The 26,046-nt window shown below is 36.2% G+C and overlaps 1 protein-coding gene and 1 pseudogene across 1 annotated transcript in view; both read right to left on the bottom strand.

Annotated features, from left to right (window-relative positions):
• Positions 1-26,046, bottom strand: part of LOC150101431 (pleckstrin homology domain-containing family H member 1-like) — a 335,105-nt gene that overhangs the window by 205,159 nt on the left and 103,900 nt on the right. The window contains exon 3 of the mRNA XM_090400895.1: positions 15,543-15,605. Within this exon, the coding sequence (XP_090257021.1) occupies positions 15,543-15,605 (63 nt within the window). The remainder of the gene's footprint in view (positions 1-15,542; positions 15,606-26,046) is intronic.
• On the bottom strand, positions 23,982-24,140 carry LOC150101432 (U2 spliceosomal RNA; annotated as a pseudogene).

Below are 26,046 nucleotides of genomic sequence, written 5' to 3'. Positions count from 1 at the left end.
TGAGAAACACTGGGCTACTGTGATTAGATATGGTCATACTCGGTTTCCATGGGGATGGGGAAACAACGACTGGCTTGTGAAACTTTGCATACGAAGACAGAATAAAGACGAACGAGTTTGAAAAATAGAAGGCAGAGTGTGTATGATAGAAAAGTATCAGCTGATGACGGGGTGAGTGGGGTAGGGAGATCTCACGATTGATACAACTTATGCCGGAGGTGGGGGGGAAGAAACTCAGGATCATCCCTGGAAACTAAATAGGGGTTCTTTTCATGGCGTGAGTGACTGAAATAAGCTGCAGTAAGCATTGTGAATGTATTGATAAAGTGTAGGATAGATAACAAAGAATTTCGTTATCTTTCTCGATGGGTCCTGACTCTGTGTAGATATTATTATTATTATTAATAATAATAATTTATTTACAGTAATCATAATAAAGTTTAAAAGATATATTTCAGTGATTACACCACATTTTTTTTATTATTCAGTTATATAAAACACTGAAATAATAGTTCCCGACAAGTTTCGTAAATCGTAGGATTTACATCTTCAGGGGGTAAATAGTATAACTTAAACAAGAGAATTAATAAATACAAATCATAACCGTCTGGCTATTCATAAACTCAAATAACAGAATGCAGATATATAACGTTATTGACGGTGAACAATACTGGACGATGTCGCGTGTTCTTGTTCTCGTTCATACAGTCCGAGCTCAGATTGAGGTAGATTTTTTTTATTAGAGCTGACCATACTTGATGGAGAATTAAACCTTGATTTTTATTGCATTGGGTTGGGTTTTTCAGCATATTAGCAGCTTCTTTAAATTTTCTTAAATAACTGTTGTTTTCTATGTATGACACCGTCGTTTTTTGCCAGAGTACATCGTGTCCAGTGGAAGTGGTATGGAAAGCAAGACCGTTTTTTTTGTTCTCTTTTGTATTGTACGTCTTTTTGGTGTTCAGCCATGCGTATTTCTCCAGATCTTCCCGTCTGGTCTGTCCTACGTAGCAAATCCCGCAAGAGCAATGGATTTTGTAGACTCCTGGTTTTTTAAGAGGATGATGAGGTGGTTTTGGTGGATGTAGGAATCTTGGGATTTTTTCCATAGGAAGGAAGGCTACTTTTATGTTGTGTTTGTTCATTAATTTGGCTAGCTTATCTGTAACATTTTTGATATAAGGAAGCGAGATTGCGTTTTTGTAATCCTGTTTTATTCTGTTGTTAGCTGGAGGCATTTTAAGGATTCTCTTGATGGTTTTTGTTTCATATCCATTCTGTTGGAGGATTTGTGTTAAGTATTTTAGTTCTTCATTACATCTTTCTTGTGTGCTGGAGATATTGTATGCTCTGTCTCGAAGAGTTTTAATTAAGGTTATTTTTTGTGAAGGATGGTGGTGTGAGAACAGAACAAATTTGAAAACAATGCTCTTAAGAATTACCATAAAAAAACCAAAAATATGGCTACGCTATGTGGACGATATTTTCATCATATTCAGTGGAACAACAGACGAGCTTATCAATTTCAAAGATTATCTCAACAATTTGCACAACACCATAAAATTCACTTTAGAACAAGAAAAAAAAAAAACTTCCTTTTCTGAATATTCTATTAGAAGTTAATGAAGAAAGTAAACTCTCCTTCTCGGTATATAGGAAGCCGACAAACACTGGAAGATTTCTAAATGCAACCTCACACCACCATCTTTCACAAAAAATAAGCTTAATTAAAACTCTTCGAGACAGAGCATACAATATCTCCAGCACACAAGAAAGATGTAATGAAGAGCTAAAATACTTAACACAAATCCTCCAACAGAATGGGTAAGAAACAAAAACCATCAAGAGAATCCTTAAAATGCCTCCAGCTAACAACAGAATAAAACAGGATTACAAAAACGATCTCGCTTCCTTATATCACAAATGTTACAGATAAGCTAGCCAAATTAATGAACAAACACAACATAAAAGTAGCCTTCCTTCCTATGGAAAAAATCTCAAGATTCCTACATCCACCAAAACCACCTCATCATCCTCTTAAAAAACCAGGAGTCTACAAAATCCATTGCTCTTGCGGGATTTGCTACGTAGGACAGACCAGACGGGAAGATCTGGAGAAATACGCATGGCTGAATACCAAAAAGATGTACAATACAAAAGAGAACAAAAAACAGGTCTTGCGTTCCATACCACTTCCACTGGACACGATGTACTCTGGCAAAAAACGACGATGTCATACATAGAAAACAACAGTTATATAATAAAATTTAAAGAAGCTGCTAATATGCTGAAAAACCCAACCCAATGCAATAAAAATCAAGGTTTAATTCTCCATCAAGTGTGGTCAGCTCTAATAAAAAAAATCTACCTCAATCTGAGCTCGGACTGTATGAACGAGAACAAGAACGCGTGACATCGTCCAGTATTGTTCAACGTCAATAACGTTATATATAACTGCATTCTGTTATTTGAGTGTATGAATAGTCAGACGTTTATGAATTGTATTTATTAATCCTCTTGTTTAAGTTATACTATTTACCCCCTGAAGATGTAAATCCTACGATTTACGAAACTTGTTGGGAACTATTATTTCAGTGTTTTATATAACTGAATAATAAAAAAATGTGGTATAATCGCCGAAATATGTCTTTTGAACCAATTAGCCATAGAAGTCTACGCCTGCAATAATAAAGTTTATTGAATTTTTGTTGTTTCCATTAAAATTATTTGAATTATGCTTATTATATTCCTACACCATATATATTTATTAATAATAATACTACTTTTGAGTACTTCAGAAAGTGAAGGTATTGGACGGTGATTGATTCTTTCCATTGCCATCCATTACCCTTGGAGAGTAATGGATGGCAATGCTGTAGCCAATGAAGTTCTAACTGAGGCTCGGCTATTGCTGCTACCCTTCTGCCATGATCAGAGCTTTAATAGCTCAATAACACCTTATCCCTACACTGTCCTCTACAGATAACGGGGAAGATGAAAAGCATTCTTGCTTCGCCCCTTTAAGCCAGTCCTTATTATAAGGACTATAAGGAAGGTATTGTGGTTGAATTCAATTCTGTTATTAGTCTCGCGTTTTGATTAGTGTGATATTTTCGGGATTTCCGAATGATATTTAGAGGTAAGCTTTCCTTTTTTTTTTTCAGTCTATTTTTCCGATCATATCATATATTGTTTAGCTGGTAGACTACGGGATTTGTCAGTAAACTCTCCAAGGTAGACAGGAACATTTAAAGACACTGGAATATTCCTTGATTACAACCGGTGCAAGGATGGAGAACGTAAAAGACATTAAGGATGCCATTCAAAATTTAAACAAAGATATGACACTTGACATTCTTAAATTCATCCTAAAGAAATTTGAAACGAATATCCTGGTTGTCTGAATCTCTTTACTCAAGTCAATGACACGGAAGGGGACTTTACACCTGTTCCACCTACAAAGACTCCCAGACAGTTCGATTGTTCGCAGGACGAACAATCTAATAAAAGACGTAGAACATCTGTAGGTGAAATGGAGGAGGATGTAACAACACACGGCACTCTAGTCACTCAAAATAGAAAAGAAAAGATCCCTCCAGTAATCCTACGAGATAAAGAAAATGGACCACAGTCTCAAGGTTCCTAGGGGAACAAAATATCAATTTCTCCTGGGCAAGAAATACTTACGAGGGTGTAAAGATTCGTCCTACCACTGTTACAGATTATCGCATGATGACGAAAATGCTGGACAACTCCAAATTACCCTTCCCCACCTTCGCGCTAGCAAGCGAGAAAAATCTAAGTGGTTCTAAGAGAGATTGCTGAGGGCATCTCAACTGATGAGATCACAGCTGACATCATTAGTCAAGGATTGACCCCAATCAAAGTCAGCAGGATGTTGAGGTCAGATAAAAGGCCAATGCCGCTGGTGTTGGTCGAAATCAACAATACTCAAAAAAGAATTTATGAAGTAACTGACATTTGTAAGCTCAAAATTACAACCGAACCTCTAAGGAAGAAGGCATCGGCAGGGCAGTGTCACAGAAGCCAAAGGGTCGGACACGCCCAAAAGCTATGCAGAGCTGCCTACAGATGCCTGAAATGTTGTGATGGGACCAAATCAACTCTTGCACCAAGCCCAGATCCACACCTGCCTGCTGTGCAAACTGTAGAGGACCGCATCCCGCTAATTACGAGATGACTTTTCCATCCGCCAAAAAACCTCGAATCAACAAGAACGAACCACGCTCCTCCAAGCAGGTCGCCCTCCAGATCATAATACCTCATATTCAGCAGCACAGGAAGGCACTCGACCTTCATCCATGTCCAAATCATATGCGGAGGCGGTAAGAACTCAGACTCCTTCATCGCAAGAGCAAACAAACTCCAAACTCTCATCGGCTCAAACCTCTTCACTTGCAACAATGCTGCACGAATTCAGCAAAGCAAGCACTTCACCATCTTCCAGAAACCCAATCCATATTAACAGCTCTCTATAATGTTTAAAAAATTCAAACCGAATTCCCTCATGATAACAGCATGGAATGCCAATGGCTTAACAAATAAAATTCTTGAGCTGCAAGAATTCGCAAAGAGATGCAATCCGGGCATAATACTAATCAGTGAATCCCACCTCAGACCATCAAACAATCCAAGACTAAGAGGTTATATTCTATATAGAACAGACAGACTTAACTGGTGGCGGCACAGCTATTTTTATTAAAAATTATTTGAGAAGATAACTCCATGTGGAAGTTTGCAAAATCTCTTCGTACCAAAAGACAACCACTTACCCCTTTAAAGACCAATCTTGGAATGGCACACTCAGATGAAGAAAAAGTAGAAGCCCTAATTGACAATCTGGAAAATCAATGCAGCCCATCTTATGCAAACTTAAATATTAAACTCAGTTACAAAGTTCATCGTAAAGTTAGAAAAGCATTAAGACAGCCTAAGGATGATTCAGAAATCATCACCCACCCCACATCTCCAACAGAAATACTCAATATTATATCCCATCTAAAGAACAAAAAGGCTCCCCGGCACCGACGGCATTACCAATAGAATAATAAAGCTACTCCCAAGGAAAGCCATAATTCATCTAGTTAATATTACCAATTCCATTTTAAGATTCCAGTACTTTCCCACAGATTGGAAAATCGCGGACATTATACCTCTGAAAAAGCCTGGTAATAATTCACAACTTCCCCAAAGCTACAGGCCCATCAGTCTTCTTTCCTGTCTTGGCAAAGTAACAGAAAAGGTCATCCTATCAAGACTACAATCAGCAGCAGACAAACAGAAAATAATTCCAAATGAGCAATTTGGGTTTCGCAAAGCTTACAACACAGTGCAACAAATTCACCGACTAACAGAACATATCACCATGGTTTTAACTGGCACCTTCACACTGCTGCTGTATTTTTGGATGTTGCCAAGGCCTTTGATAAGGTCTAGCATCAAGGCCTTATCTTCAAACTAACTGAAAACAATATCCCAATTAAACTAGTGAAACTCATATATTCATATATCAGTGAAAGATACATGCAAATAAAACTCAACGGAATTGTGTCATCAAGGCGCAAAATCCTGGCTGGAATACCTCAGGGTTCTCTTCTGGCCCCAATAATTTTCACAACTTACGTATCAGACATCCCTCTTAACACAAGAACAACCATTACGGCCCTCTATGCCGACGACACCGTCGTCAGCATAGCGGGTCGTAATGATAACCTTCTAGCAAGGTCGTTCAGCCCACGCCTAGCAATCACTAGACTCCAAGGAAGTATCAACGCGCTAGAAAACGCGTTCACCAATTGGAGGATTCAGGTAAACCCCCTCAAAAGCTCAGCTGTGCTGTTCTCCAGAAGAATGGTCTGCATTAAAGAAGACATCTTGCTCTGGTCAAAAGATTCCATGGCAATCAGAGACCAGATACCTTATGGTATTGTTTGACAAGAAACTCCTTTTTAGCAAACACATCACTCTCATTGGCTCCAAGAATTCCAAAGTCATTGCACAGCTCTACCCAATGATCAACAGCAAGAACAAATTAAACTTTACAAAATAAATTACTACTTTACCGTATGGTCATATGTCCACTTATTACCTACGCCTCACCAGCATGGAGTCATCACAATTCACGATCAAACATTTCAAAACTACAAAGAATCCAAAATAAATGCCTGAGGAAGATCCTGGACGCCCCATGGTTCATCAGAAATTCTGAGATTCACCGAGAAACCGGCATTCCATACATTTCCTCCCTTCTTCGTCAAGTCAAGTTCGCATTCAAACCCGTTGATCGTACAAGCTGTCAATTACAACGAGACTGATTACTACAAACACAAAAGACCGAAGGCTATTCTTCTCTCAACCGATCATAGCTAACATTACTGCCCCCAGAGGGCGAGCTTAATTGCTCACAAAACTCCCTTTCTCAAATAACTCTCATCACAAACAAAGGGGAATATGAAAAGCACTTGTGCTTCACCCATCCTGACAGCAGCGTTAATGGTAAAAAAATGGAGTTAGTGTTATCAATATTGTTTATAATTATAACAATTTTATCCATATTAATTTTATTAATATGATATCAAGTTCACAAATCATATTCTTTAATATTTATTATATAATTTATTAATCACATTAGTAAGATTTCCAGATACCATAATTTATTAATAGTGCGTATTTTATTTTATACTTTCCAGATTCAGATTATTATATAAAATCGCGTTCTAGATTGTTTCTTTGACCAGTATAATATAATATAATAATAAATTTTTACAGCCACCAACTGTATTTTTATTAATATTTTACTATATATTTTTTAGTAAAAAGGTTTTCCTAGGGATTACTGCATTAATTATATTGAATTATAAATATGATTTATATAAATCATATTTCATATGATAAATATGAAAATAAATATAGCTGATATTAATATCAACTTTTATTCGCATATATTATTATTGATTACGTGCATGTCCAAGAAGTCCTTGGACTTCCATACCACACATGCTGCACACCATCGACACTACTTAATCTTCTATTTATACTCTACTCCATCTATTGCCATAATAGTATTTTTTGTTGTTGACCGCGCGTGTTCTCTGGCCGAGGAATGAAAAATTCGAATTTCTGATGTAGTGGCTAACTCAGTTTCAGTTGAAAACGTCCATATAAAGATTTTCCTTGTTACCACGAGAACTGAACTTATATGAACTTTTCCAATCGAAAGGCGTCAAGTCCCGTCGTTGTGCTACGGGAGCACTTAGCATCTGCTAATTTTCGTTTGTTTGTGTGTGTGTGTGTGTGTGTGTGTGTGCGCGCGCGCACCTTTCAGTGTAATGGTATCATTATGTATAGATTTTAGCCCATTCTTTCACAAAATAGCAAGTAATTTTTTTTTTTTTTTATCGTATCCAACGAAGTTGGCCTCCGCTTTGGTCTCATCCTCAGCCGGTGTTCTATTTCGAACGATACTTTATAGGGTTTATATTGAGACACACGGCTCTGATCACTTTGCCCTCTCATTTCCTCAAATTATGTCGCCATAATCCTTTCAACAACAGGAAAAAAAGAGATTCGCGTCCATAACTTATTTGTTACCATGTGTACATGGTTTATTAAAAAAAAATACAAATTAAAAAAAAAAGAAGCTAATTTATGCTTGTCTTCATATTTCAATTCTTTAACCGGCCTGTTCTAGGCTGGTCGCACCCAGGGCCGACGGTGCAACACATACATTTGCACGGGACGGTAAGTTTTTGGGGGAGGCAAAATTGCATTTACTCTGCGTTTGACGAGTATACTCGTCTTCGCTTGATTTTAATTACCCATGCAGATGAACATTTTCAGAACAAAACTCCGTTAAAGGGTTAATTGTCTCTCTCTTTCTGTAAAAAATATATATATATATAGTTTAAGATTATTTTTCATTAACTTATGAATTTTTATTAGCTAATGCTACTATTTAGAATTTATGATAGACATGTTGAAGCCTAACTTAACATCATGGCTTTTAAGACGTCGTTAAAAAAATATATTTTTTAAGACTAAAGGGCGTCAAAATATGCTGTTGCATGGAGAGACAAAATTCCTAGGGGCGGTTCTGGTTGCACCACACGTGCATAAAACAGATCTTTATAAACTTCACTGAGAAAAACCACAGATCAATTATTTTTGAATCTCTACATCTCATAGTTCGTCTGGCTAAAGGGGGTAAGTTTTTTTTACCCACACGAACTTCCCAGAAATGAACAGGTTTATTCGAGACCTCTTTCAGTTGGACACTCAGACAAATCTAACACTTCGTCGATAACACTTTTTTTTTTCTATTCAGGATAGGATGTATGATCAGAAAAGCGTCTGATCATGGACTCTTCCCTTTACTTTAACCGCAGCCAATCAATTTAATATTAAAAAAGGTTAATTCCTTACGAGTTTTGCGTCCGTTGTCAGTACCATGTTCTGTTGTTTCCGGTGATTAACTTTTTTTTGGGGGGGGGGGGATTCTTTTCGCGTTTTCTATTTCTTAATTATACGAAACCAACGTTGATCTCGGACGCTTTAAATAACGAAATCGACCGGAGATTAATAAACATAACCGCTTATGATAATATCTCTGATGGATGTCATCATTTAGCGCATTTTATTGACTTAATAAGCACTTGAGAGGACGAAGGAATTTACTTGAATCGAAAAGACCTGGTTCGAATCCCATCTAGAGTGTGACCAATCTTTAGGAGGGCTTTTCAGCGGATGTGATTAAACAATCTCTGCCTCATATAGAAGCGGAATGGAGTTTCATCCAAACAGACGAAATAACCAGAGAACACGTGTAATGGTTGGGGGGGTATTAAAAAAAGAGACAAGCCTTATAAGCTGAAAGAGTTATACAAGTTTTTCCAGAATAGACTCTTATAAACATCCATTGCTAAGGTGGGATTCGAATCTACGACCTGTTGGTGAGAGCAGGTGCGCAATCCACTTGGCCAACCAGGCCGGCATGGTTGGTGAGTTAGCCAATTTTTGCAAGATAACATATTTTAAAATTGAAAAGTATTGTTCATATCTATATTAACTGAATTAAAAACTTTATTAAATTATAATTAAAGGTGGTAATTTTTAATTAATTAAAACAAATAATAACATAATCAAAAGACTAAGGCCTTTAGCAATTATAATAAATGTAGAAATATTCTGTTGTCATGCTAAAATAATAATAAAGTATTTAAATTATTCTAATATATTTATATTCATTTATATCAAAATAAAATACTTAATTTTAATTTTCAGAGATGATTTAAAAAAATAGTAATAATAATAGACACAGCCATAACTAAATACACCATTGATATTTTTAGATAGCTATGCTTATATTGGAAGAATAGTAGATAAAATACGGTGGTTGGGAATGGGAGATGAATCAATCGACCGTGAGATGCGGGGATTGATTCATTCAATCCAACATCCTTGGAGGGTAATGGATGGCAATGCTTAGCTAATGAAGTTCTAACTGAGGCTCGGCTATTGCTGTTACCCTCTTGCCATGATCAGAGCTTTAATAGCTCAATAACACCTTATACCTACACTGTCCTCTACAGATAACGGGGAAGATGAAAAGCATTCTTGCTTCGCCCCTTTAAGCCAGTCCTTATAAGGATATAAGGACTATAAAATACGATTTCTGTTATTGACAAGATAAGTTAGCATTGTTAATACGTCCAATTTTATAAACCGGCGACCATTTTATATTCGCTATTTTTTGTTATGGTAATTTTTTTTACACCACACACGAGAACAGTACCTAGCAGTATATGCACAAGTGTTTAAGGGAGACAGATGGAAAGAAGAAAAAAAAAGTGACAGTTGTTTAGATATATTTGGAGTTAGATTGCATAATGGATGCTAGCCAGCAGCTTCTCGTGCTTTATGCAATCAGAGAAAGGTGCCTTTAAAAACGGATAATGCAGAAACTGGCACTTATGAAAAAGTGGCTGAAGTCTGTGAAAAATGGGTCAGGTATTAGGCAGACTGACCTTCTTCTGGCTTGAACCTACAAGGTTTCTCAAATGAAGAAAAGGAATCAAATATATTGTCAACGGAAAATCTATTAATAGGATTTGAAATTAGAGAGAGAAAGTCTTTGACATATAGGATGAAGAGCGTAGGCGGAGTAAAGAATGGGATACGCCAGCATTGTTAAAGACATCCACTATGACACGCAATCAGTGATCAGAGAGGAAGATGGAAGTCCAATTATCCAATGGTGTTAAATCAGCAATTGTGTTTATTTATCAGTGATTATACATAATTTCTACGACAGGCGGGGTGATTGTTTTAAACTTCACGCTATTTATCACTTTTACCCGTTTTTATGATATCTCTCAATAACTGTTGCTGCAATAATTTTAAGTCTATTGGAACGATTTCACTACACATACCTAGCATGACGCGCCTTCAAAGAAACGAAGTTGCAAGCTGGGAAAAAAAAAAAAAAAAAAAAAAAAAAAAAGATGGGAAAGAAATTTCACTTGCTTTGTAAAATGCTATTCCAAATGTAAGTTGACATGCAGTCAGATATTTAAATAAGAATTTGCTATGATATTAATTAATATATTTTCTATTATTATTATTAAAAAGTTAGAAATTAATATTAATGCAAATTATTAGAAATAAGGGCTAAAAATTTATCTAATTTAATAAAATATAGAAAGCAGGAAAATGCACCATTAATATTACTACATAATGCTAACTTTAATACATGAGTAAAATTTTTATGTATTAAATTAAATTTCAAATCGAACCATTTGTTTTTTGGTTTATTACTACATTTGTATCTTCGAGTTTATAAACATAAACATAACCTGGTTTCTGCTTAGTCTTAATGTAATGAAATTCTATTACTAATAATAAAATGACTTATTATAGTTTATTGTTATATAACTATTCAGTCTCTCACAATAATTATCGTATTATTATTATGGTTTATTAACTTCTAGTCATCGAAATATGTCTTAACGATAGCTAGTTGGCTGTACTGGTAATTGCACTCCGCGTATCATAACAGAAGGTTAAGCTTTTTGTCATTTGTATGCGAATGCTAAATTGCTTGGGGAGTGGGAGAGAAGAAAGAGAGGAAGCTGCATTATTATTTCTCTTATGCTTCGAATCAAATATCCCAGGAAGTAGAATAAAGGTTAAGGAGACTGTATATCACGTCGTGAGAGTGGAATTTAACAAGAGAGCGAGCACTCTACATCATCATATGTCTGGCCGCCACAAGATAGATACATCGATCAATGGAAGTTCATGTTTCCAAGAAATAACACCCACTGCCTTCGTGTCGGGAGTCTAAATTATGTCGTAAGGTTACCTACTCTAATAGTACCTTATCAGCTTCTTATCTATTCCTAGCACGTTCTTTCTTTGCCACCTGGGTCAATGTTTTGTTTTTCGGGATTCTTTAAAATATATCCTACACTGTTTTTAATCTTGTATGTACGGAGTTTTTTTTACTTCTTAATGGCAGTCCTACATGTCTAACTTTGTGGAATCTAAGGCACAGTCTACCATAGTGGAGGGGGGGGGCTCTAGAAAAGAAGTGTACATTTGATTTAAATAACTACGTTGTTGTAAACTTTGGGCAATATCGATGCGATGACTGAAGACAATGCAAGCAGAAAGAATGGTGTAGAGGTAGAAAGTGATGGAACAAAAAGATAGCGTTCATTAAGTTGAAGGTGACCACTTAGGAAAACTAGCTACTTATGGAAACACCTACAAAAAAAGCAGAAATGAAAACGCTTGATAGACACAAAATTTGATTTAGTAAAGAAAACACTACTTGCCGATTTAAGGTTTTTTTTTTCTGAATTGTCAAAATTTTTGAAGATTTTAAATGTATTCTCTACAATAAAGCATCCATAGTTTGAAGCAGAGGAATGTCGTTCATTGGTACAGAGCATATACAAACAATATCATTCCTCGTGAATTTAAGCGACGGTAACTGGTTGGGAGGGAGAATAAAATATAATTTCCTTGTTCATAAAATAAGTGCAATTTGGAGTCCAGACGAAAGCGCATATTTCTCCACTCTGAAAGTATACACAGTGTGTGTGTATATATATATATATATATATATATATATATATATATATATATATATATATATATATATTATTTGACACCTCCAGGGAGTCCAAAGGCTCATCAAGGGAGACAAAGCTGCTCTACAGCTCTGTCTCCACCAATTGATCACAACTACACCACTACAGTCTGGTAATTGGTAATTGATTTTCAGACAACCTTTCCAAACATTCTAACCTGCAGCCTATTTTCAGAAGACTTGTAAGCACTTCAACCCTAGACACAAAGGCCTGATATTTGCATCTGCTGTATGCGTTTCTCTGTAAATCTCTATTATAGACAGGATGATCATAATTAAACTATCCCTGTTTAAGGGCCTTGTGGAGCGCCATCATTGATCCAAATGCTGTGAAACTTAACAGGAATACATTGCAAGTCATGAAGAAGCGATATCTCAGAAACAAAAAGTAGTTTCAAAATTCACCACTAGGGAGCTGTATGATGTATGGAATGTAAATGTAGTAAGTCTGTGTAAGAAGGAGAAAAGCGACACAAGCATAAATAACACGTTTTTATTCGCTTCCATTATTAAAGGGCTGTACTGTTCAATGAGCTGCCCTTCCCGCTATGCCACAAACTACATCCTTTGCAAGGTGTGTTCAACGGCTGAACGCATCTGGTCAGGACTGATGTTGCGTATATGCTTTTGTGTAGCCCAAATCCTGCAACTGTGGGTATTCACAGCTTCGTTCATAGGAAAGAAAGTCCAACTCCACTCGAGGAAGAAATGTTAAAGCAAACGTCAGTCCACTTTCAAAGTCCTGCGGGAGCAACTCCTGTGTCAGGGTTATCTGGAACGGGCAGAAATGCAGAATCTTCCAGACAGTTGTGTAAGGCACATTCACGCGTCTTGATACAGCAGCACGTGCACTGCAAGAACCAACGCTGTTATTGATGGCTCGCTCAGCCACGGCAGTAGCAACTTTATCCACTTGTTGCGAACTGACTGATTTGCGACTTCTGTCAAGTCGAACTCCCAACGATCTTCAAAACGATTAAGCATTCGTCTCAGAGCGCATGGAGATAGTGGACTTCGTCGACATTTGTTCAGGCGATGAAATTAGCGGAGTACAGCAACAGCTTCACGAGTAAAGCTCGTTGGGGCAAGGTTAGTACCATCACTATGAATGATATTAATAACCAGAATGAAAAAGTGAGTTGTGTAATATGCAAATTTCATGCATTTTGATGTTTACAACGCGCCTGGTGGTGAATTTTTGATTCCCCCCCCCCACAAATATCGCTTCCACACGTCGCACAATGTACTCTTGCAAAGTTTCGCAGCATTTGATTACTAGATGGCGCTCCACAAGGCCATAAACAGGGATGCTTAAAATTTGATCTCTGTCTCTCTCCCTTAAAATTTGTGTTTATTGTTTTAAATATTGTTAAAATCATAAGTTTTTTTATTATTATATAACTTTTTAAAATCGTCTATACTTTAATATTACTAATATGGCCATAAGATCGGTTAGATTCAAATAAAGTAAAATCTTAAATAGGAATTCTTTGCTTGTACATTCTGCATATTGGTTTGCTAAAATGTATTTTTTTCTAAAATAGCAAAATAAAAAAAAAAAAATCCTCTCGCTTCTTTATTTTCCCCAAAGGGAGTCGGCGGATCTACTTAACCCTAAGATATTCGATGACGAAGACATGTGCAACATCACCCTTTCAGATCAACTTATAAACTTGAAAGTTAGATGAAATAGTCTTCTTTTTCCCTTCACGTGTTTAGGCCTAGTTGCCTGTTACGGGGCTATCCGTGGCCCTTCTACGTCGTACCCGTCCCTGAGAATAAGGTGGCTAGCCCTATGCCTCCCGGTTAAACCGGTTTGCCTGCTTGCGAGAGGAAAAAACCCCAGATAAACTGGGGGGGAGGGGGGGAGGACCCAGCTGTCCACGCCCAAGACCGGCTAAGTTGGCTATGTCTGAGAAAGATCCTTAAGCTCCTCACGTCAGCAACGGGAATCGAACCCAGGACATCTAGGCATATGGTTGCGAAGCGCATAGCCACTAGGCTAACCGCGCGGACTAATGTAACTTATTATTTTACTTGGAATGTGTTCATTGCATAAATATTTTTAAATTATAAAATGATTCTATGTATCTTTTAAGTCTTCGATGTTATAGCTTAATTTATTATAAATTAGCATGCGTGTGGTTTAATTAATTGAGAAAATAGCAATGAAAAGGAATTATCACTCTGTCTTCTATAAATAACGGAAAACATTATTAATGCTAATAACAAAAATAATGAATAAAAATAAATCATGTATATCACTAATAAAATGCTAATACATATTACTAATAATAAAGACAATAATTAGTAACCATAAAATATTCTATATTTCTAACAAATATAGTGTCATATTTATTTAGTAAACGTTGTGTATAAAAATTTTTGAAATATTTTGGAATTAATCAAGATAATTAGTTTTATCATTAGCAACCTTTTTAATCATTTAATAAGAATTGATGTTATAGCCGGTTTCTCTTAATAATGGTTGGAAGGTGATTTGATTATCAAAAATCCTTTTTAGGACTTCCAGGGTAACAAATGGCAATGCTGTAGCCAATGAAGTTTTAACTGAGGCTCGGCTATTGCCGTTACCCAGCCATGACTAGAGCTTTTAGCTCAATAACACTCCATCCACACAGATTTTCTTCATTCAGATGACGGGATAAAGAGTCAAGGACTCAGTCCATCGCCCAGTTCTTTTAAGAACTAATGGCTGGAAGTAAGTTTAATACCCAGTATTTCTATTTTATGTTTTATGTGCTTTCTCTCTTTTATATGATTAAGACGTAATTTTTTTTAATCTTTTTATAGAAAGTTGCTTGTATAACTCCCACCAGTCCCTTACACTCAATTTAGAGAGGCAATTCTGAAAAACAAACTCGAATCCAAATCTCATCTCATTAGAGTAGTTTGCAAATAGTTGTTATCTCCATTTACGTGGGAGAATTGAACCTTATTTGTATTTTCTTCAGCGTTTTCTTGTTTCCAAACTTCTCTTTCATTGAACATAACATTCTCAAGATTCACTCTTCTACTGAACTTTATAACTCGTAGATTAAGTTAGCATATCGTAGCCATGCATTCAGGCATCTTTTATGGCCTCCCACACACCTGCCCCGAATGAGAAATCGGGGAAAAAAACTCGTAAAACGTGTCGCAAATTCAACTGAATCGAACTGGAAAGAGATGGCTTAAAATTTAACTAAGGAAAAACAAGAATAACACAAAAAGTTGTAGTTTAGAAAAGGATTAAAATCATTACGGATTTTGATAATCAAAAGAAGAAAACCTGACCTAATTGTCCTAAATTTAAAGTCGACTGTTAACAATTTTGGAGTTTTAGGCGGTTAGAAAACGTACGACTTACCCTTTCCTCGGCTTCATCAGCTCGCTTTTCTGCTTCTACTACTTTCCTCTCCAGATCGGCCAGCTAGAAACAAAATAAAATCACATGAACTGAAAATACAACGCAACGAAACTAGTTTAGTATTAGTAAGTAAAGTACTTTAGCTGTTACCAACAACTATTTATTATTCTGAGTTTTAGTCAACCAGTCAATGCTGGATTGACCACATTTTCCAAACCCTTCTATTACTAGCATGAAACTAGAATTAAAGGCCATAGAAGTGTTCCAGTGTTTTTAAGTGATTTGGCCTCTCTGTGGATGTAATAAGTTCTATCATCGCTTCTAACAATACCCGGATGTGTGAAATGGATAACTACAACAATCTAATCTGAACAATTGCAATTACATCCACTGGAAACAGCACGCCAAAAATTGTGTTTGGTACCTAATGCTCTTGTTCATCCATTTTGTCGTAGAGTTTTACCATGGCAGAGCTAAGTTAATAACAGCCAGTTCACAGAATGAACTGTTATCAAAGCAATATCATTTCTTAGAAATCACAGGGAGGATATTCATCAACTAAAAGCTATCCTTGTAAATGGATTTTTTCGATTATTATTTCAAACGCAATCACCAAACTTGGCATTGAAATAAAATTATTGCTTCCCACTCTCGTGATAATAATAATACGGGTCATTTCAAAGCACAAGCAAACTTCTTAGTTTTACTTGTGCTTTTCTGCATAGCAAATCAAAAGGCAAAATAAAATATCGTGTGGATGCACTGCTGTCTTCATCAATCATGCCCTAAAGTATCTTTTTTCCAAGACATATCGAAGTTTCACAATGATGGCTCCAATTGCCATTTTGGAGAGGAGAAATCCTATTCCTTACGCTCTGGTCCGATTTTATTGCCACAGTAAGTTTATATTCGTATCACGTAACATCATTTTTGAAATATATGAAATCAAATTTATCCTTAGAATAGTCACATTTATGACTATCGACTAAGCTTATTTTAAACATCTTAAGTGGCGCCATCTACTGTCCATAATCATAATTCTTTGGTATGATTATAAGTGTCGAAATTTATGTTTTCAATATTTCATATAGATATATTTTAATCCGACCTTTTAAAGTTTCTAAAATATTTAAATACAAACGTATTAATTTGTGGCTTAATAATAGAACTAAGGAATTAACCTAATTTCGATTTCCTCATTTTTAATTACGTTGACAGAATTTTAATTATTAAATTGTTTTACAATAATGTGAAAAGTAAATTAGATAAAATATAATTAAAACTAAATTTAATATATAAATAAAAATGATAATAAAATGATTAAAGATAGAAATTGAAAAAAAAAATTAAAACAACTTTTTGGTGTTTTAACACACCACATATTTCTTTTTATAATTCATGAATACACAAAGCATGTATGGATATGCATTCTTTACTTGTGTATGCAGTACTGTAATTCTCCGATAGAATAGTAAAATAGGAATATCTACTGAAATTTGAATGCATATAAAAGTTAACGCGTTCTTTTTCTGTATATTTTACAACTATAATAAAATAGCATTCACCTGGTTAAGTAGGCGGGAAAAGAAATTTAAATAGTTACAGATATTAATTAAAACTTCCTTTAAGACACAGAATTGGTTACAGTAAATAACTATAAATATTTTGCCCAGTGTTCGATAGATGGCAGCACGATCTTTTATTAAATATTTCACTAAGAATATTAAAATGTAAACTCATTCAGGAAAGATTGCACTTAGCATACCTCTGTATTATAGTCTGATTAGTGATTAATTAACTAACTAATGCTAATTAGTTAATATTTTAATCACTCCCACCAATATGAAAGATTATAAACCTATAGTGCATTTGTACCATGTTAAGAAATTTTTTAAGTTTATTTATTAGTTTAATATTTGATGCTATTATAACATCGATGATCCTCACTGTATCAGTTATGCTAACCTAGTTATATAGCAAAAATTATAATAATTAGTATTTGAAAATATAATAAAATAATAACCGAATTTGAAAGAATATAATTCATTAATAATACATTTAGTGGTAATAACTAAACATAATATTTCAAAATAATGATTTAAATGCATGAAATAGATTTTGTTTTTATCATAAAAGAGAAAAAATAAACATAACAGATGAAACACCTGTAATAATATGCAATGCACGACTTTCTATAAGAAAACAGAAGGCTTTATTTACGGTTTTAATATCACAGAACTATCGCATTGCTATGATCTTACAGAAATTCATACTGAAGGAATTATCTACGAATGGTATATCACAATAGAGACAATAAAATATACTTGAAATTAAGTTTGTCTTAGCATAATATAAAAAGTAAATTAACTAAAATATAATAAAAAAATAAATAAAATGAAAAAAAAATGATTAAAATAAAAATTTTAAAAACTGAAATAACTTTTTCGTGTGTTTTTTATACACCATGTATTTCTTTTCATAATTTATAAATAAATGAAGATATATAATTATTGAACAATTGCTGAAGCATATGCTTTCATGTATTCATTCAAGTGTGAGATTGATATTCTTTCCCTTAACTACTGTTAGCTACAGTGGCCAATCACGATTCGGTAACTTAGTTTAATAAAAACTTCGTTGACGTTTTAATAGGGAGTTTAATACCACCTATTACTCTTCTGTGCCTGTTCGATTACATGTAAACCCCTTACACTTACTAGCTCGCGTTTAGTTGCAAAGTCCCTTATAAAGATCCAACACGTCCTAGACGGGATTCAAACCCAGGTTTTTTTTCTCCACCGAAGGCATCTTAGATACCTACTAAGTTAGGGAGACTCTTACAGCTGCCCGCAACTAATAAAGAAAAAGAGAACGCAGCAAAGGAGAGAGGCTGGAGATAGTAATAAAAGATGAAACAGAAACCATCCTGTTGGGGTTCTTAACAGAAAGAGACTGATGACTGCGGTGATAGACAGACACACAGAAGAGAATTTTGGGATCCGTAATGCTGCTGTTATTTTAAAAGCTTTAAAAATGTTAAGCGTTAGGGGAAACCCGCCTTTGTTTATGCCTTAGGATTCACGCTCGGATCCCATTTTCGAATAGATTCATGAATAAAAGTAATCAAGGGGGGTAAGACTTTTAGCTTGAGACTGATATAAGAAATCTTCGAGGGGGGGGGGAAGTATATCATGAAATATTATTATTAAGAGAGAACCTCCAGGGAGTCAGGAACTCATCAGGGTGATCACATACTACACACACACACACACACCAGCTATCATGCTTATTCTTGAATTCGTTCACACTGCTTGCACTCACAACCTCCAAAGACAATCCATTCCAATCACGCACCATCCTCTGAGAGAAAACTCTAGCCCTCACACCCTTCTTGGCGGCCTTCATTCTCAGCTTCCAAGGATTCCCTTTCGTCCTTTCCCACCCTCCATGAATTGAAAAATCCCATCAAATGAAATCCCATATGACCCTTTCAGAAATTTGTAAGTCTCAATCATATCACCCCCCTTTCTCCTGTTTGCTAGTGTCTGCACTCTGCAAATTCTCAATCTGTTTTCATAATCAGTATTCTGCTATCCTGATATCATTTTAAACACTCTGCTTTGTACTCTCTCCAATATATCAGAAGCACATCAGAAACCAGACCTGCACACAGTAGTCCAAGTGATGTCTTATCAATGCCTTGTAAAGAGGCAAAATATTTTTAAATATGATCATTTCAGCATTGCAATAATCTTTTGATTTGTGTTTGCAATCTTTGCTGCATGGTCCCTGAACTTCAACTTCCTATCTACTAAACGTTCCAGATCCCTAGCCTCATCAGTTTCTTCTAGCCTAATCCCACCAATATAATACGACATTGAATCGCCAATGTGAATGACTTTACAATAACTGACATTGAACTGATATCCTTTTTCCCATGCCCACAATTCCAGCCTATTCAAATCATTCTGCAAAGACTGCATATCAGCAGCATTCCTGATTACCCCTCACCTATCTTTGCATCATCAGCAAATAGCTGTATGTCACTTGGCAAATCCTTCCCAATATCATTAATGTACAGATTGAATAACAGTGGACCTAGGACTGATCCTCTTGTTACACCACTAGTTATCTTAAATCTTGCAGACTCACATTCCCCATACATCACTTTTTTTGATATCTGTCAGTCAGCCACCTTCTTATCCACACTAATATTGTATAACCGAAACCCATTTTCTCCAATTTATGCAACAGCAGTCTACCATGCTGTATTCTATTCAAAAGCCTTACCAAAATCCAAAAGTATCATGGTGTATCCATTCCCCTTGTCTAGTTCAATGGTAACATTGTTATAGAATGTGAGCAAGTTGCTAAAACATGACTTTCCCTTAGTAAACCGATGCTGTTCGTTGCAAAGTAGAGATTCTCTGTGAATCCATTTCTGAATGCAGGCCCTAGCCAATTTTTCCAAAATCCTCACCACCACTTCTGAGATACTAATTCGTCGATAGTTGGATACATCAGTCTTTGCACCATCTTTGTGTAAAGGAATTACCATACATTCCTTCCATTCCAGCGGAATCTTCCTCGTTCTGAGACTCATAATAAACAGCCTAGTCAAAGGAATGGCCAGTTCAGCTGAACACTCTTTTAGCACACTTGCTGATATTCCATCAGTCCCTATTGCTGAATTCTTATTCAGTTTGTGCAACAGCCCTAATACCTCGGCCTCACATACACCTGCGTTTCTTCATCTAGTGAAGAGGTAACAGTGAGCTCAATGTTGCGATTCACTAGGTTGATAGCTTTTAACGAAATGGGCACTCATTAGTTGAACAACCTCTTCCGCATCTCTCAACCTCACACCATCTGGATTTAGAAGTTATTCTTTCATATTCTTTCTTTCTTTTATTTGCAGCATATCGATAGAATTCTTGTCGATTGTCTTTAGCACGCAGAACCAGTTTGTTTTCATAATCAGACTTTGTTTTCCGTACAACAGTTGTGACTCTTCTGGCTTATAATTCTGCTTATAATTTTCATAAATGACATCATCCTTATGCACACAGTATTCCTTCTACATCATCCTTTTCTTGCGAATCTCTTGCTTAATAAAATTACACATCTTGACTTGATTTTTTTTTTTTTTTTAATATGAAGAACATGAAATTTCAAGTGATACAACCTAGAGATGTTGCTCTTTCTTACTGGAATTGAATAACCGCAGTACGAACAAAGAATATAAAAAAAAAAAAAATCGGGCTAGCGAAAAAATAATCTCAATTCTTATGGATTAACGCACCTTTGCGAAGCGAAATACAAAAAGTTAATTTCCAGCAGGCTTATCTTTACAATCGATCATGTGGTGCCATCTACTGGACAAGTTAAGAACTGAGAGAGCAATCATATTTGGTTATATATTATATAAAATTATGTAAATCACGCTATACTTATTGTTCACTCTGTAGGTAATAAATAAATAAATAAATTAAAAAATGTTTGAGTAGTGCAGTTTACATCCATGTTAATTCAAAAATAGAAAAGAAAGAAAGTAGATATAAGGCTGTACACATAAAAACTTGTACATAAAATAATATAAAGACTGTAGATATTCAGTGCATTGTATGTTTTGTCTTTGTACCCTGTACTTGTATCTCTGTTGTGGCCTCCAAATAATAAACTCATAAAAAAAAAAAGGTTTTCTCTCGCCAGAAATAGTTTATGAAGCTTACAGTTTTTAAATATATTGTCTCGTTTCTCGATATTTTACAGAACTATCTGAAGCCATTCGGCCAATATCTTTCTTCGTATTTGTTGGCTTCCCTAGGCCTAGTGCAATGAAAAGAATTGTATAAAATATCGTATCGCATGTTGGAAACTACACTTTTGATATGTTTGTTATAAACAACACAATCATTTATCGTATTTTATTTTATATATTTTATTTTATTTTTGGCTAGGTAGATGGGCGAAGCAAGAATGCTTTTCATCTTCCCCGTTATCTGTAGAAGAAAATATATGGATAGGGTAATATAGAGCTATAGGCTCTGATCATGGTAGGAGGTAACAGCAATAGCCGAGCCTCAGTTATTGGCTACAGCATTACCATCCATTACCCTCTCTGGGTATCCATTTTAGTCGCTTCGTACGACATGCATGAGCTGCAGTGGAGCGATTTTTAAGTAAAGCCCTCTCTAAAAATTAAGACGATCTTACCTCCCCAGGACCACTCCCTACGAGTGGCCGAAAGACCGTCCAACTCAGTGATGTCCCCACTATCACTGAGCAGAACCGCTCATATTCCAGGGAAAAGCATCCACCGACAAGGCCCCGCACGAGCCACACCGGAGAACACCCTCCCTCCCCCCAGAGACCTAAAATGGTCTCTCTCAGGGTAAACCCCCTTGAAATCTAAGCCTCCCCTTTCACCGGGAGCAAAATTCCAGAAGAAACCTAAGAGAGCGAAACTCTGCGTCCATTTTAATCGCCTCTTACGACATGCATGGGCTACAGTAGTGCTATTCTTATCCCGACCACCGCACGGGGATTTTATTTTATATATTTATATATATTTTATTATATATATATTTTATATTTATGGATATATATTTTTTGGGAGTTCAATATATCTCATCATCGGCCTATGGAGTAAGACAGGTGCTGAGATCCAGCAGATAGTAGGAGAGGAAAAAAAGATAGAAGAGTATAGTGGTAGAGTAGAGAAAAAGGCCTCAGCTGACCTGTTTTAGCTGTTGATCCCGCAGGGGTGCTTCAAAAACGGTCGTTGATTTTTCACTTTTAAAAAAGGAAAAATCTTCAAAAGGAAACACGTAACAAACTGGGAGAACTTAGCAATAAAGAAACAAGGCAAAAGAGAACTTGAAACTTGCAGAGGATCTTGACTATTGACTGAGACAACTGAAGGGGGAAGAACCTGGCCCGAATGATGCAGCTTACAGGAAGCTGCACCGCCTCGATATAAGCCTTCGCAACTCGGGTTCTCAGCTCCACTCCCTCCTGTATGAACTAAAAAAGAAAAATAGTGAATCTAAAGAAGTCAACGGGGTGGTTAGTAGGCTTTCGGTAAAGTAGGGCAAGGTTTAATTCTCCCTACTTCCGTTTGTTATGGGCTGTCAGGATTTGTTCAGCCACCTTACTTCCCCTGGCCAAGTCTAACATGCAGAGAGTTCTGAAAAACGCCACTTCCACCTCGCCTTCTATGTCTAGAACTCCTCGTACCTGCTCAGGAGTGACTTCACTTATGTCTTCTATGAAAAGGTCACCCCATTTAGCACTGACGACCTTGGGACCTTTTTTCCCTGTGAGGAGGAGTACAGGTTCTCCTATTTTTCCCATTGCCTTTTTAAAGTTGTCTGCAAGCTCGGGGATGTCCTTTAGGGGATACCTTAGAGTCTCCCCTGCTTTCGCATGGGGAGGGGGGGGGGGTTCTTGGTAGGCGGTCTTCGATTCTTCTGCTGTGATGTCAGCTGATTTTGGCTTTTTCGTCTCCGTTACCTCTGGACTTATTGGTCTTCTGGGTTCTGTATTAATTTACATTTCGCTGTTTCTTCCTCTGTTTGTTTTGCCTCCTCTGTGTCCTTAGTAATTTCGTTTTGGTTGTATTTCGTCTGCTGAGGTGAATTCCCAACTCCGAAAGCGTGTGTTTCTCAGTCGTGGCTTTCTGTTGTTGGTAGCTCCATTGTAGCTTTCGGGGTTGGGAATTCTTGCTGTTTATTATTGCCATGACTGCTGTGATAGCACCTTCCATCCTCTCTGCATGGGTTCTGGATGGGCAGGTGTCCACTTTGTGGTCTTTGGTGCCACATTTTAAACAGGCTGCCTGGCACTGTTCCAGTGTGTGGCCTGTTGTAAGGCAATTTTTACACTTAGTTTTCGGGCAGTCAGTCCCAAGATGTGTGAAGGCGCCACACTTGAAGCACTGCTTCCTTACCCCCACCAGGGTAATTCACCAATACCCTGGCCGATCCCAGAAGGACGAAGTTCGGGACAGCAGTTTTCATTTCTAACGAGATAATGACTTGGCCCGATTTCCATTCGGGGTTGTCGACGTCGCTCCATTTTCCGAAAATATTACGAACGACTTCGTCGTTGTGTTCTACATACTCAAGTGGAAATCGCTCGATTTTCAGTGTTCAGAGGATGCTCCCTACCATAGTAGGAAGTACTTTTTTCCTCCACATTCGAAGGCTTCCACCAACTTGTTTCTGCTTTCTATGTTCTTTGTCACCACTAGAAATCTGCCTCCCCAAAAAGGGGTAAATCTAAAGATATTTTCTGCGCCTACGCAATCCATAAGCGCTCTGGCTAACGTCCTCGGCGGTATGGCATCATCCACCTCAATGCCGAGGGTCCGCACACGCGGAAAATCAGAGGACATGATCGAGGGGGGGGGGGGGTCCTTACACTATTCCCACCATCGAGTGTTCAACTTTGCCCCAGTCCGGGGTTTAAAAATATCTGCAGTCGACCGGTTGAGCCCCGTTCAGATATCAACGGTAAAGAACAGATATTACAAATTGCTTTTGGTCTAAGCACAGATACTACACTTTGATTTTAGCCAAAAGGCCGAGAAGCGATAAGGATATACATATAAAATATATCCATACATATATGGAATATATCCATACATTGTTCCTATTAATTAATATAAAACCATATATATATATCCTTAGTCCTTATAAGGACTGGCTTAAAGGGGCGAAGCAAGAATGCTTTTCATCTTCCCCGTTATCTGTAGCGGACAGTGTAGGGATAAGGTGTTGTTGAGCAATTAAAGCTCTGATCATGGCAGGAGGGTAACAGCAATAGCCGAGCCTCAGTTAGAACTTCATTGGCTACAGCATTGCCATCCATTACCTACCAAGGGTATTAATCACCGCATCTCACGGTGGATTCTTGACTCGTCAGAATTCTCTCCCTTGCTGGTGTGGGAACGACTACTTAGTTATCTCAATTATTTCTTGTGAATTAGATTTTAAATTTTGTTATTTTCTTGTTTTTTTTTTTTTAACCTAAATAATTAAATATCTTGTTGATAGTTTTTCACTTGGTTATACTATAAATAAAAGATAACAAGAAATTATATACTTGGTTTAATCCTTTATCCAAATATAAGCAAACAAAGTTTGCTCCTGAAGTATCTTCAGGACTGGGGGCAAGTTATATAATTTCTTTGTATCTTTAATTTATAATTAAATATCTTGTTATACACTTTTCCCATAATCTCATTAATTCACAATAAAATCAACGTTATTGTTGCTTTTTTCTTGATAGTTTTCTATTAATTTAACGTATTCAATAGGAAGATAAATATATGTACTGCTGTGTACCTGAAACGGGTGAGCAAAAGTTCATGCATTTATCTTTGAAAACATTTTAATTATTAGTTTTTTTTTCTATTTTAAATAGAGAAAACTTTTAAATTAATGAAGAATAATTAACGCCAATAAAACATTTAAAAGTTTTAAATTATTATGCATTTTGAAACCGAACACCTTTTTTTTTCAAAAAAAAAATAGTTTTTTTATATAACATCATTGTGGTTTGTATCTCATATCATATATATATATATATATATAGCTCGGCTATTGCTGCCATGATCAGAGCTTTATATATATATATATATATATATATATATATATATATATATATATATATAAAATAAATAATATATATATATATATATAATAAATAAAAAAAAAAAAAATATATATATATATATATATAAAATAAATAATATATATATATATAATAAATAAAAAAAAAATATATATATATATATATATATATATATATATACAGGGTGTTCGGGATAAATTTGACAGTTTCGTAAGGAAAAAGAAAATCTTCTTTGTATCTATTAAATTTAATGAATTGACAAAAAAACATTACAGGCAGAGTTAATTACAATACTATCAACAAGATTTACTCAAAATAACCACCATTAGCATCGATCACAGCTTCAATTCTGCTTCGGAACCTCGAAAAAGCTGATGCTACAGTCTCCCTGTGAAGGGCCGCAAAAACTGTTTTAATTTTATCCATTAACTGGGCTTTTGTATTACTGGAAGTGCGATTGGTGTCTTTTTCAACTGGGCCCCATACAAAATAATCCATGGGGTTAAGGTCTGGGGAGTTTGGAGGCCAAACATTTGGACTGGTGAAGTCGTAGAAATTTTCAGACAACCATTTTTGACTTTTCCCAGAGGTGTGGCAAGGGGTCGAATCCTGCTGCCATACATACGGCCTACCATTGGCTACCCTTGTTATCCAGGGCTTGACTACAGTTAGCAACTCCACGAACAAAGCCCGAATTCCAATGCCAGGGTTCTTCAACACCTGTTCCTGCAGATTTGCGAGGAATTCTGCTGTACGAACGCAATCAGATCGTCTGCTAGGGATCTTTCTTCTTGCTACATCCTCGTAGTCACCATTGCAAGTCTCTAGTTCATGCCTGATTGTTTTTACTGTATTCAGGGAGCAT

This window comes from Typopeltis vanoorti, chromosome 11 (genome assembly GCF_054136105.1).
Source record: "Typopeltis vanoorti isolate ZY-2024b chromosome 11, IOZ_Tvanoo_1.0, whole genome shotgun sequence".
Lineage (NCBI taxonomy): Eukaryota > Metazoa > Arthropoda > Arachnida > Uropygi > Thelyphonidae > Typopeltis > Typopeltis vanoorti.
Note: the sequence above shows the minus strand (reverse complement) of the source record. Positions and strands in the feature narration are given on the sequence as shown.